At 30.7% G+C, this 14,834-nt stretch overlaps 1 protein-coding gene across 1 annotated transcript; it reads left to right on the top strand.

Annotated features, from left to right (window-relative positions):
- The first annotated feature begins 9,739 nt into the window (after positions 1 to 9,739).
- On the top strand, positions 9,740 to 11,942 carry LOC146901137 (karrikin insensitive 2 receptor CA-like). Its single transcript, XM_085734095.1, has 2 exons — positions 9,740 to 10,308; positions 11,176 to 11,942. Exons 1-2 carry the CDS (start codon positions 9,941 to 9,943, stop codon positions 11,618 to 11,620), a joined length of 813 nt encoding a protein of 270 aa, XP_085590221.1. The 5' UTR covers positions 9,740 to 9,940; the 3' UTR covers positions 11,621 to 11,942.
- The last annotated feature ends 2,892 nt before the right edge of the window (positions 11,943 to 14,834 follow it).

Here is a 14,834-nt window from a genome sequence, read left to right as displayed (position 1 = left end):
ACTGATTCTGATGATAATTTTGTCATTAGAAACTTCACTTTTTAGTGTAATTTTGTCGGCCTCTTTGTTTGTCATATATTATATCACTTAAAGTTATTTATTCTGACTTTTTATTTTCAAAAATCACTACACTAGATTATAACATTACTTTGATTTCTCCCTTTGACTTTTCAAACATGTTTACTATTTTCAATTTGTTGATTTTAGTTGTTTAACATGAATGCAATCAAATATGAAGATTGAGAAAAAAGAAATTCAAGAACACAACCTGGTAATATTATTTGGTAAGAAAAATAAAGTTAATAACTTAAATTAGTGTAATTTTTGCATTTTTTATTGTTGAATTTTGCGGTCGTTTCATAGCATGGTATTGAATGTACAATCAATATGATATTTATATACAAAACCCGTTCATCGCACGGGTTAGAGTCTAGTAATAATAAAATAATCATATTCTCTTAAGTAGCTTGGCCTAATTTGTAAACCTAAAAGATGGTATCCGGTCCGATCTTTTTAATTAAAGTGGCTTCTAAAACAACTTTAACTTTATCCATTTTTTTTTTAAAAAAAAAGTCTAATCTAATATGGACCTGACATGATAAGCCAATATGGGCGGATGCAATACATGGCTTGGTTTGGCTATAGCCACACCAAAAAAATTTCAATTTTAATTTTAATATATGGAGAATGTCTATAAGAATGTGATGTCATAGGAAGTTGATGACTCATTTTGTTTCAATTAACAATTGTTAAGGTTACAAATAAACTTGAGCTAATAGAAATAGCCCAAATAAAACTACTAACATTGTTACTTTTGGTAAAATGGTACAATATTTTATTTTATTGGACAGACTTTTTTGACACTATAGTCACACCAAAAACTTTGTCCTAGATCCTCCCCTCTACGCCAATATCCCTATTGACCAACTTAGCGCATGTTTAATTATACTTTCTATTGTTAATAGAGTTTAATTGGGGTGCACTGACTGTGTAAAGGCACTTTACACAGTCAACCAATAGAATGCTGTCATTTCATTTTCTCTTTTAATATAATTAATTGAATTAAAAAATAAAATGAATTCCATCGATGGCATTCTATTCCGACACCGTTGTCCACCGCTTGAACCAAGCCCCAACATCCTTAAAAGACAATTGAAGGTTGAGAATACCACTTTAACGCACAACCAAGATGGTATTGTTTCCTTGAGAAAAATACCATCTCACACATCCGTTTGTTAATCAGTAGTGTTTGCAAAAACTCCACCGTGATTGACTGATTGCCACCGTTGCTGCACTATAACTGTCATGGAGGATGAACTGGAAGTTTTTGTCGACGATTAATTAAGTTTTTAGTATTAATCTCATTAAAACAGAAAATGAAATGGCAGCATTTTATTGGTTGACTGTGTAAAGTGTCTTTACATAGTCAGTGCACCCCAATTAAACTCTTGTTAATATCGTGTTCCAACGCCAATTTTGCCGCAATTTTAAGAAGCTATATATCCTAGCTTCACATGAAACACACGTATGCATTCATTGTAAAGCACGATGGAGAACCAAACACGTTGAAATCGTGTTTGATGATGTTGGACGCTCGTGGGATGACTCTCACCGGGTAACCAAACATAGACTTGGCGTAATTTCACTCCTAATTACAATTGCAATGCAATGTCACTTCCCTGTCTTGTACCAAGAGAACGAATAATCGTATCAGCAGTTTTTTTTAGTACATTGGTCATATCCCAATTCAAATTTGTTTAACAACTAAAGAAAGAAAATTATGATAGATGACATATAGTCCAATATAGTATATATTACTACCTACGGCTACCAATAATTTATTGGCTGCAATTTATAAAAGCCTCCAAATGAGTGTTCCTTTTGAATTATTTTTTTTTTTAGAGGAATGAATGTTCCTTTTATAGATGACTATATTCATATTCATTTTAAAATTCAAAACTTCATTACATTCTGTAGACATACATAAATAATTAGATAACGTTTTCAAAAAGAAAAGGAATAAAAAAGGAGAATCTAAATAAGATATAAATAATGTGTGTGTCTATATATATATATATATATATATATATATATATATATATATATATATATATATATATATAGAGTCAGGATCCGTTGACACCAGGTGTCAACGGATTCGTTGACACCAAATCTTGACCATTCATTTAAGTTTGATCAAAGGCTCATAATTCTCATTAAAATGTCTACATAAATTTCCAACTTTCTTGGTGCATTGAATCACCTCCTTATTTTCATTTTAGGTAAATGAATATCGCTCTGATCAATTAGTGCCTGAAAGACCTTATTATTCAAGAATCGTTTCTTCCTAAAAGACCTTATTCAACAATCATCTCTTCTGATTAGTCTCAAATTATCTACTATACAATCACCAATTAATCACACCCAGAAGAGTAATTATTGGCTGGTCCTTTGCATCTTCATTCACCCATGGCTAATTGCTCATATGAATCATAACCTATGTAAATTTACTAAATCAATTGAAATCTATTTGTATATTTTTATGTTTTTCTTCGATGGTTGGGATTTTAGGCTTGCAAAATATACATGAATGAAAAAGCAATTGCAGATCTGGATGCATAATAGATAAAATCAAAAGTTATGGTTTTGGTTAAATGAAAAAAACCCTTCAAATTAAATAGAGCTGGCTGCCAATTATCGGTTCACTGAAAACCACAAGTTGCTATCTTTGATTGGTACGAATCAGGACTAGGAGGTGAGATCGGTGAGAACATACATGCTTTCATTGTTGTTCGTTTAATGAGTGTATAATCATATGAAAGTCTACAGAGAAGGCTCATGTGAGTTAATTTATGAAACAATTACAGCCTTTGGATTAGAAAAATTGATGGTTGAGATTTGGTGTCAACGAATCCGTTGACACCTGGTGTCAACGGATCCTGACTCATATATATATATAAATAATGTGTGTGTGTGTCTATATATATATATATATATATATATATATATATATATATATATATATATATATATATATATATATATATATAAATATATATATATATATAAATATAAATATATATATATATATATATATATATATATATTTATATTTATCTTATTAAATGTTATAACTAATTTTATAAATACTTTTTTTTCAGAGTAGTATATAATATTAGAGTAATAATGATATTCGAACAACTATTTTGGTACAACTTTTAGGACAACATTGTTGTTCTCTATTTTTATTGGTCAAAAACAATAGAGAGAATAATAATTTAATGTGAGTACGAGAGAGAAAGTTGTTTAAAAGTTATACCAAAATGATTGTACATTTTGGTATAAATAAATATCATTTTCTCATAATATTAAATGTTATAAATAATTTTTTTAGAGCACTGAAGATATAAACTTCATAGAAAATAGCCAATAAAATAGAGAATATCATATGGTACCAACAAAAGACAAAAACCCTATTAAAAGACAAATTCTCAAAACTAATGCAGAGGGTACCAACAAACTCTATTAAAATGAAGCAAAAACCCTCATGACAACAAATCAGCTGACAACTCTGCTATAAAACTCTTAAATCTCTCATATGGTACCTCTTGCACGTGCTTTCATGGATTTAGGTTGAAGGATAGATTTAAACTTTGCAGTACAAGTAACCTTACCCCATAAACAACAGTAATGGGTTCCATTTTTCTTAACCTTAGCCTTGTAGATTTAAGCCATTTTCTTCCCTGCGTACCATGCTACCTCTTCCTTAGTGTTCACTCTCTCAATTTGAACCAATGATATATGTTAGGGTACTGATGCTTTGGTATGGATCTTTTGTATCGATGGATTGTACCCATCTCATAGATAAACAAAATATAAATAACTTGAAATAGATAAGCAAAACTTATGCACTAATGAAAATATGAAATGATATTGTCTTCGTATTTAAATATAAGACTTTCTTTAAGTTTTTTACTTCTCTCTTTTTACAAGACTCTTTTAAAATTTTCAACTGCATTAACCATTTATTTACTAGTTAAGAGATCAAATTGACCTATATTAAAGTTAAGGGATTAAACTCTTGACCAAAAAAAAAAGGTTAAGGGATTAAACTTTACTTTCAAAATAAGTTAAGGGATCAAAGTGATATTTAAGTCTTTTGTTTGCAACTTGTAATAAATACTATATAAAACATTAACTAATTCTATTTCATGAAGAACAAAGCTTTAAAACAATATGAATTATCAATAAATTTGATATTACCATCAAATTTAATATAAGCAAAAAATTACTTTTTAGATTTATTACATATTTGTTGCATTTTGCCCACATTATAGACCAATTACGTCAGTTATTCAATAATCTTAAATAGTATATCCATAGGCCATCGGCATAACCTCGTGTACCGAAAAATAGCATCACCACGTGCAGTGCATCCTCTTGCACTACCTGATGCCTATTTTATCACTTCAAAAAATAACAATTAATTCATCATCTCAAAAGCAGGATGAGGTCACCATAATTCTCAATATTGATGGAAGTGCTTTGACCAATCCAGAAAAGGCGGGCTATGGTGGATTAATACGTATGTACGATGGAAATTTTCTTCTTGATTTGTTTGGTAGTGTGGGGATCTCAAATATTCTACACGTTCAGATTCAAGTGTTGTTGACTCTTCTTCAAAAAAAAAAAAGTGTTGCTGACTCGTGTAAAGTTATGTTAGAAGACATGTTATAGAAAGTTTATGTGTTTCTCTGACTCTTTTCATGTAGTACAATTGGTAGTGAAGGACATGATGCAAGATTTTTACATCTCATAAAACTATTTACACGTAAGTATAGAATAGGATCGTGTCCACAGAGAGTTGCGTATATCATAATCGTTTTCACAATATTTATCACATTAAGGGTTTGAGTATAGATTGTTTGTTTATGTAAAACTATTTTCCTATTCGACATAAAAGTAAAACGAGAAGAGATATGGCTATTTCGCTTGCGGTTAGAGATATCAACCAAGCGTAACAGCTGCAATCTCTCGATCGATTAATCGGATTCTAGCTTTTTAAACGATATTATCACAATCACTCGACAATATCATTCGTGTCCAAATGATATCGTTAGTTCTAAGGGATCGTTTAAACATCGATTTCCCAAACATTTAAACGATCACAAAGTCGTTCGGATAATCTAATCGACGATTTTCCAACCGATTACATTACCCAAAAGCATTAAGTTCTAGATTAAAAGTGATTATCAAATATTAACATCTATGTCTAGAATGATAACTTAAGATAGATTGTTATTCTATTTTTAGATTCAAAAGTATGTGTCCATAACATTTTAAATCTCAATAAGACAATAAAAGCAAGAATAACAACAATATTGAATAAATAGCTAGATCCATATATTAAATGATCAAAAGATGACATAATAGCTTGTTTGAATACCTCAATACCACAAGAGTAGATGTAGCTACATATGTCTATGATAGCTATGCAAAGGATGAAGAAAAGATGAAGATTCTATGATAAGATCCATGATGTCTCAACAAATCTTGGCTTGAATCTACTCCTAACTACCTTGCTTTGAGTTTCTCTCTCTAGAAATGCCATAACCTCTCTCTAAAATGTAAATGAATAAAACAGTGAATGAATGAATAGAGAGAGGTGGAAAAGCTGTTTAAATGGGCTGAGTTTGCGAAATGTCGCTAATATCGACTATTTCGCTATCAGCGAAAGTGTCGGTGGCCAATGGGGTTGTGCCACGTAGTCCTTGCACCTGATCTTCATGAGTTTTCGCCCCCACTTTCGCTATCAGCAAAATTCTCTGGAGAAATTTCGCTAATAGCGTACATGTCGCTAATGGCGACTTTCTTCAAGTCTGCTTCTGGTTTCGCTTCAGGTTGCGCTGATGGCGTAACTGTCTGGAGTAATTTCGCTATCAGCGAAATATTCGCTAATAGCGAAATTCTTCAAGTTTGCTCCTGATCTCGCTCCCAGATACGCTGATGGCGTAACTCCCTGTGAGGATTTCGTTATCAGCGAAAAACACGCTAATAGCGACTTCTTATGAACTTTGACAATTCTTGCTCCTTGCTTGTATTTTCCTGCACAAAAAGGGTAGAATAAGGCACAAAAGCATAAATGACATATTTGCATAATATTGGAGTTTTCCATGGATAATCTTGCCAAACAAGTCACTAAGATGCATAAACTAACACATGAAATATATCACTTTTGAGCACTTATCAGGACACCCTGAGGTTTCATCATTATGAAAATATCTTGAAACTCATTTGAAATTATTTTGTTAAGGATTGGTTTATTTCTATTCATCATATCCTTCGATGGTTCTTTACCATATCTGATGGTTCTTTTTCTCTGGGTTTCAAATGAAGTCCGCCAAAATTCAAATTATAAAGGAAAACGAGCAGGAAAAAAAATCAATTTGAACTTCATTTCCTAGATCGATCGGTTCTGCGAAATCAATTCTTGCTCCAAATACTTTCCGGTTTTTAAAATTTTTTGATAACTACTCCCTCCACCCCAAACTATAAGTCGTTTTATTCATTTTACACCTATTAAGAAATGTAATTAATTTTGTATGGCAAAGTGATATTATGAGTTGTTTTACAAAATTGTACTTAATAAATGGTATGAGAAAGATAAATCAATGAACCAAATTAAAGAAGAGAATAATAGATAGTTAAGGGTATAATAGAAAAAGTAATATTATTGCTTCATTGGTATTGTAAAATGATTTATAATTTAGTACAAATTTTATTGCCAAAGACTTATAAATTGAGACAAAGCGAGTAATTTGCAACTTATTTAGTGGAGTCTTCATCCCTAACCTCATTTTAATGTGTTGGTTAAGATTTGTCACATACACCCTCCGGTCACAAATATAAGCAAAAAAAAGACATCAATCTTTGGTCACAAATATAAGCAAAACTAACAACTTTTACACCGTTATTCCTAATATACCCCTTTTAAATTCAAGTGTGGTTTTCAACATACGCCACAACTCTTGGAATACACGTACATGTACATGTTTCCCATAACAGCTTTCCATAATGCATTCATTTCAATTCTCCACAAGTTTAGCTCTTGTTGTACCCAATATAAAAACCCATTTTTTCTTCCTCTAATTTTCAGTCTTCTATCGCCCTGTATACATCTTCTTCTTTTCAACTAAAAAAAAAAAACCACAAAATTGGTTTGATGAAATACCCTCATTTGATTTGGGCATTGAAAGTGCCTGGAATGAGTTTTTTTTTTTCCTTTTCTTTTGTAATCTGTTATCTTTGGTTATTCCTTCTTTCATAATGAAACTACACCTCTCTTTATAAAATTATTTGTCACGATTATACTCCCTCCGTCGCTATATGTAAACCCCCTTTGCTTTTTTCACATTTCTTAAGAAAAGTTGTTAATTAGTGTAATTAATGTGTCTATTTTGTGTGTTAACATTACCAAATTGTCATTTGTTTGTATGTGTATTAAATTTGACTTTACATATTTCAAGACAAGTTAATAGTATTAATTAAGGGCATGTTTAGGAAAAAAATAATAAATGGATGTAGTAATTTGAAAAAGAGTTTACATTTAGGAACAAATATAAAATCAAATTGATGGTTACATATAGGGACGGAGGGAGTAGTATTTTATTTTCTTTCTTTTACTTATAATTCCTCACCTTTCCAAGGTGACAAATCAAGATAACGATGTTCTCACTATTATTCTAACAATTGTGCTTTTGGATTATACAACTAATTTTTGTTGTTAAAAAAAGTAGTAAATGAATGATTACTGTTATCTAGCATGGCAACAATGGACTCAAAAAGCATGCATCTTCTCCATTTATACTTTTTTAATCGTGCAAATTTTGCATCCATTCCAGCAATTAGAATTAAACAACATTCTTACTTTAAGATTATACAATTAGTTTATGTTAGTTCAATTGCTTCTCACAATACTTGTAGGCTTGTAGCGGCAGCTTGATATAGTTTATGTAAGGTTATCTTCATTCTACAATGTCCACTTGACTCCAAAGTCAGTACGTTATTAGTATTCAAAATTTAAAAGGCTTTCTCTATAATCATGGCTATGTTGACGGTAAAAAGTTAGGTGAAAAGAATCTGAATTGAAATTGGTGTGTTAAGAAGCTGGATTGAAATTATTTCAAAAAACTGAAAAGAATCTAAATGGGTGGTGAATAAATGTGAGGCTAATTGGGAAAATTGAATTGGTGTTTCTGAGCGTGCGGGAGAGCAGAAGGTGTAATTAATTTAACTTGAATGAGGTTGTACAATAATCTTGGTGTATTAATTTTAAGAAAAGGGCAATATAGTCAATTTAACTTATGTTTTACACAAAATCTAGAAAATTAACTACTCCCTCCGGTCCTTATTATAAGAAACAATTGACTTTTTTGGTTCATTGTGTATGTGATGTATCTAGTCTATATTTACAATAAGATACATTAATTATTCTATGAACCTAAAAAGTCAACTTTTTCTTATAATAAGGACCGGAGGGAGTACACTTAACTGCATTTCTTAATCACCGTGAAGGCTGTTTTTTTTACTAGTATTTTGTGACCGGGGGGTGTAGATTAAGAAAAACAATAAATGAAGATGTGGACTTCTTCAATCCCTTATCATAGAAACCTCTAACAAAAATCATTGGTACTAAAAAGTTGTTAGAGCAATAAATTTGTCTAAAATATAGATGATTATTACTAAATTACTCTATGTACTCCCTCTGGTCTCCATTATAAATAAATTTTGAATTTTCAGATTCATTAAATAACTAATATATCTGTAAAAGAGAGAAGAAAAATATCATCTCAAAAATTGTCACAAAATAGATGTATAAATATCATTACTATTAATATTATTACCCATTTTTTTAAGGCTAAAATATGGTATTGGTCCCTGCAAAATAGGTCAGTTTTGGTTTTAGTCCCTGCAAATTTTTTTTATAGTTTTTGGTCCCTGCAAAAATAGGTCAGTTTTGGTTTTAGTCCTTGCAATTTTTTTTATAGTTTTTGGTCCCTGCAAAAAATTTTGTTTTTGGAAATAGCTCTTGACCCCAGTTATGTGATGATTTGTCACTTTTATAAATTTAAAAATAATTATTGTATCTGTTTTATTATTATTTTTTAATTAAAAAATAATTATTGCTATATAAATTATAAAAAATAATATTCTTTTTATTAAGTAAGCACATATGCCACGTATGCACAAAAGTGACAAATCATCACATAATTGGGGTCAGGGACTATTTCCAAAAACAAAAATTTTGCAGGGACCAAAAACTATAAAAAAAAAAAATTGCAGGGACTAAAACCAAACTGACCTATTTTTGCAGGGACCAAAAACTATAAAAAAAAATTGCAGGGACTAAAACCAAAACTGACCTATTTTTGCAGGGACCAAAAACTATAAAAAAAATTTGCAGGGACTAAAACCAAAACTGACCTATTTTGCAGGGACCAATACCATATTTTAGCCTTTTTTTAATACTTGTGGTTTGACCAGGAGATCTTTTTTTTTCCTTCAAAAAAAAAGATCTTATATTTGGAGGTAAAGGTAGTATTATATTTTTATCTCTTACGATATCATCAATGGTAAAGGTAAGTATGTAAAAGTAACACAACTTTTTAACAAATTTACTACAATTACTTTTTGTTGTGGAAGATTCTTATATTAAAGGACCGAGCAAGCATACATGTTGTGTGCTTATCCCATGTTGTTGCTATCATCCATAGTTTCTTAGGTCCAAAATATGACGACGTCTAAAACTTTGGAAGCTTGATAGTCACAATCACAAACAACGTATCCACCCTCCCAAGTCCCCTTAACCAATACAAAGAAAAACAAATACAAAACAAAATAGAATCAAAACCTAAAGTTACTGATTAATCCAACACAAAAAATGGGGATAGTAGAAGAAGCTCACAACGTGAAAGTTTTGGGTTCAGGGTCACGGTTCATAGTTCTAGCTCACGGGTTTGGCACAGATCAATCTGTATGGAAACACCTCGTACCTCATCTCTTAGATGAGTTTCGTGTCATACTTTATGACAACATGGGAGCTGGTACAACTAATCCAGATTACTTTGATTTTGAGCGTTATTCAACCTTAGAAGGTTATGCTTATGATTTACTTGCAATCTTAGAAGAACTTCGAGTTGATTCATGTATCTTTGTTGGTCATTCTGTTTCTGCTATGATTGGAACTGTTGCATCAATTTCTCGACCTGATCTATTCAACAAAATTATTTTGATATCAGCTTCTCCAAGGTATATGGTCAAATTAAATTTGTCTTTGATGTTTTTTGAAGTTTTTTTGTTGACAAACTTTGATGATTTCAAGTTAGAGATTAATCATTGTACAATAATGGTTAGTTTGACTTTTGTTATTCAGTGCTTCTCTATTTCAAGACACAATCAATTTTTTTATTTAAAGCATAGTTTTTTTTGTCTCCATAAATATTGGACTAATTTTTAATGTTAAATTATAATATTGATTTTAGGCATTGAAATAGAATATATTTTTTTAATAAGCATCGTGTTCCTCAAATATAAGACTTTGTTGATGAAAAGAGAGAAAACTGTTTTTCAAATTTACCTTTCAAGAGATAATTTTTATCATAATAATTTTCAATGATACTTACAAGAAAAATGTGTAAAACAATTAATACAATTAAAAATTTGTAAATATCATATATTTTGAGTGGACATATAGAAATACTGTTTTTTAACCTATGTAGTTTTTATTTTGATCATTATATTATGTAGGCATATTGGCTTTTTAATGTTGACAATATTAATTTTAATCTTTTTTGACAAAATATTAATTTTATTCTTAAGGATCACATTTTTCAAAATAATAATCATTTCTTAATGTATCAATAGTTAATAAGGATGCACCTTTAAAAAAAAGGATGCAATAGTAGAATCACATTTTTTTCTTTCTTTCATCTTTGGTATTTTCTTAATTTGTATGAAATAATCAAATGTCATACTTATTGTGCGACAGATGAAGTGAGTGTGTGTGTATATGGATATTTTTATTACTTATTTGATAATTTATTTATATGTATACAATTACATAAGAAAATAGCAATGAATTATTAATGATGTAAATGATGGGGGGATTTGGGGAAGGTATTTGAACGACAGGGACTACTTTGGAGGATTTGAGCAAGAAGATTTGGATCAACTATTCGATGCTATGGCATCAAATTACAAATCATGGTGTTCTGGATTTGCTCCAATGGCAGTTGGAGGGGACATGGAGTCAGTAGCAGTACAAGAATTCAGTCGAACTTTGTTCAACATGAGACCAGACATAGCCCTAAGCGTGTTACAAACAATTTTTAAAAGTGACATGAGACAAATATTATGCATGGTCACTGTCCCATGCCACATTATACAAAGTATGAAGGATCTAGCGGTTCCGGTCGTGGTCGCGGAATATCTCCACCAACATGTTGGTAGCGAGTCCATCGTGGAGGTTATGTCGACGGAGGGTCATTTGCCGCAGTTAAGCTCGCCGGACGTTGTTATTCCGGTGATACTCAAACACATTCGTCATGATATTGCGGCTTGATGTTAATGTGTGGTAGGTGTGGTGCATGATTGTATTATTTAGGTTTTTTTAAGTAATAAAAAAATGAAAGAGCATGAAAGAGGGATGCTTTTAGTTTTGTGTCCGTTTCGTAGATGACTAAGGGAGATGGGGTTGGCAACACATGTTTCCATCAATTATGTATTGTTGTTGATTGTATGCTAGTGTTTTTAAGTTTGGTAGGTGGTGATGCCATCAATAATTATGAGCATCTAGTGTTGTTATTCTTTTTCTTACATAAGGTGTTGTTATCCTTGTAATGTGGGGATGGAGGCTGTGAATAATAAATAAATAGTTTTTTTTTGTCTTGTTGCTCGTGTGAAATAAAGGTTTACTAGTGGATTGATTGGTTTTGATCAAACTCGTTATTAGTTTAATCAAATTTCTTTGAAAAGGTTAAGGAAAAAATTTGTATTTTTTTTTTGGGTCAAATTCAAATAACTTCAACCCGGTGATGAGGAAGTGGGTTTGGATCGGCCATTGGATCTATGTGACATTCGCAAAAAATAATAATTAAATGGAATTCTACTTCATAAAAATTCAAACACTTATTCTTCAAAAAAAAAAAAATTTAACACTTATATTAACTTCTACAACTTAAAAGTTTATTTGACACTTCTTTAAAAAAAATATATATATATTTGACACTAAATAGAACCGTTTTCCTTGATAAAAAAAAATGGAATCACATCTAAATCAACGCGTAAAAATTGTTAATTGTACTAACCAAAAAATATAGTTCTTCTTCTGAACCCTTATCTTAATTACTACCCACCCATATCATTCTGCTCTGCAGCATTAGATCTTCGATTGCTTCTTCTGTTGGAAGAAAGATTGAACCAAGAAATTAAAATCAATACTTGGATGTAAAGGCACATTTGCACTTAAGTGTGTCTCAACAATTCACTGGCATACCTTCCTCCTTTCGTGTTAATTTTTATTCAGTCAACTGATTAACAAGAAAGAAACTCAAAAAGTTAGAATGAAGAAATTCAAACAAAGAATCTCACAAGATGTAAAAGCAAAACAAGTTCCTAAAATTATGGGCAATGGATATGATCTAGTTTTTTTTTAAAGAGGATATAATTTAAGTTAAATGTACTTTTGGCCCCTTATCTTTTTCAGCAAGGTAACATGATCTAACTCAAAAGAATACTCTTGAAACATCCAACCTTTCATCATTATGTTGTCTCGACAATAGAAGTATGTCAGTTGGCAGACCAACTGGATCAAGTACAAAAGCACATCTTCGAACACCTTCCCAAAAATTTCATCACTTGTGTTGTTATGTTGTTTTACGTAGGGGTGACAAAATGAATGGATATAAATTTGGATTCTAATGGATGGATCAAAACAATCCATTAAATATAAAATCCATCAGAACCATCCATTATTAGACTATTAATGGATGGATGTCCATCCGATCCATATTTTAAAGAGTATTATTTTTTCTTCATGAATTAATTTAATAACCCACTCCACATTAATTTTAATAATCTAATGTATTCAATTTGAAGGGGGTGGGGTTAATAACCTATTGTATTATTAATTTTATACATGTCAGTAAAATGGCCCAACAATAACTTTTCTGTTTAGCCTAATGAATTTTTCTTTTACAAAACCTCATAGAATAAATAATTCAGAAATATTTTATAATATTAAATAAATCATTAAAAAAGTGATGTGGTGGTTGTTGGTGGTCAACAGTTGCAGTCGGTGTTGACCACACCGGAGCTCCGACGAGTTCACGGCTGTGAACAGTGGCTCCCCCGGTCAATATTTCAACGACCCACAACGGAGTTCTGGTGGTCTGACGGCGGTTCACAGTGGAGGTCTGATGACGGTGGTGGTCAATGGTGGCCGTTGTCGGTCAACCAACCCTAATTAATATTTATTTATTAATATTAAAATTTTAAATAAAATTGATTTGGGCTTGGGCTAAATATCATCTTTTTTTTTTTAAATGGACTTAATGAAAAATTCTATTTTGGGCTAAGTCAAGAGAAAATAATTTTATCCATCCAAACTTTTAATTTTGTCACCCCTTATTAAATTTCTATAATTTTATGTTTTGTATTTTCATATTTTTCCAATTTCTTAGTTCTAAATTAATTTTAATATTTAATTATTTATTAGGATTTGTTTTTATTTCAATTAATCCATTGGATTTTAAAAGTAATTGGATGGATTGAATCCATCCATATTTTTAAATGGATGGATTGAATTCAATCCATTAAAAACAAAATTGGTTGGTGGATGAATTGAATGAATTTTGTAGTGGATTGATATGGATTTGGTGGATCATTTTGCCACCCTTAGTTTTACGCTGTTGAATTATGTTTTTTACCCTTTTTTCCTATGTTTTCACCATGAAAACCCTCCAAAAATCAAACTTAAACAAAGTCTGGAACGATTTTGATTATACAATCCAAAAATGTTCAGAGAGTTTCAGATTATATAATCTAAACCCTCCTAGATTGTGTGAAATGTGGCGTTACACCCAAAGTTTGAACGGATTGTGAAGTGTTTAATGCATTTTTGGTCGGTTTATACATTGTAAATGTTTCCTTTTACTGTAGTTACAGTCTAGGATAGATTTATGACTACAAATAGTCTTGCATGCTTCAACATATTCATTCTTTCTTCATTTATCATCCTTTCTTTCTTGTTCCTTCTCTTTTTTTAGTTAGGGGTGTTTATGATATCATGGTCACTACTGAACGTTCATACAATCCCTGAAATTGCTTTTTTTATTTTGTTATGTTTCAAATTATAAATTTGAAAATTTCTAACAATCTGTTTCAGATTATAGAATCCGAACAGAGTATTTTTGAAGAAAAAAAATAATATGGCGCGTGAGAATAACATAGGATAGGATGAAAAAAGTAATAGTCAATGTTTAATTAAGCTAACATCTAAACAACTTAACTTTTTTTTTTGACATGAACAACTTTTAACTTGTTTATATTAGCAGCAGGAAAGTAAAAACTTAGTTTATATTAGCTAACTTATCACATATTGAGTAAAAAAAAAAAAAACTTATCACATATTTGGTGTTATATTCACATTGGCACTCAGCAAGTTTAATAAATTAATTGAGTTTTTGCACTAGTTTGATAAAAAAAAAAAAAATAACTGCACCAGGATTCACCGTTTTTACTTCTTTCCACTATTCTTACATTTTCTTTTTTGTGTT

This window comes from Medicago sativa, chromosome 8 (genome assembly GCF_051527215.1).
Source record: "Medicago sativa cultivar Bolivia chromosome 8, Bolivia_mono, whole genome shotgun sequence".
Lineage (NCBI taxonomy): Eukaryota > Viridiplantae > Streptophyta > Magnoliopsida > Fabales > Fabaceae > Medicago > Medicago sativa.
This window is presented reverse-complemented; position numbering and strand designations above follow the sequence as displayed.

Coding starts and splice junctions, on each gene's coding strand:
- LOC146901137 (XM_085734095.1), top strand. CDS start 9,941: ATGGGGATAGTAGAAGAAGCTCACAACGTGAAAGTTTTGGGTTCAGGG. Junction 10,309..11,175: donor TTGATATCAGCTTCTCCAAG/GTATATGGTCAA, acceptor GATTTGGGGAAG/GTATTTGAACGACAGGGACT.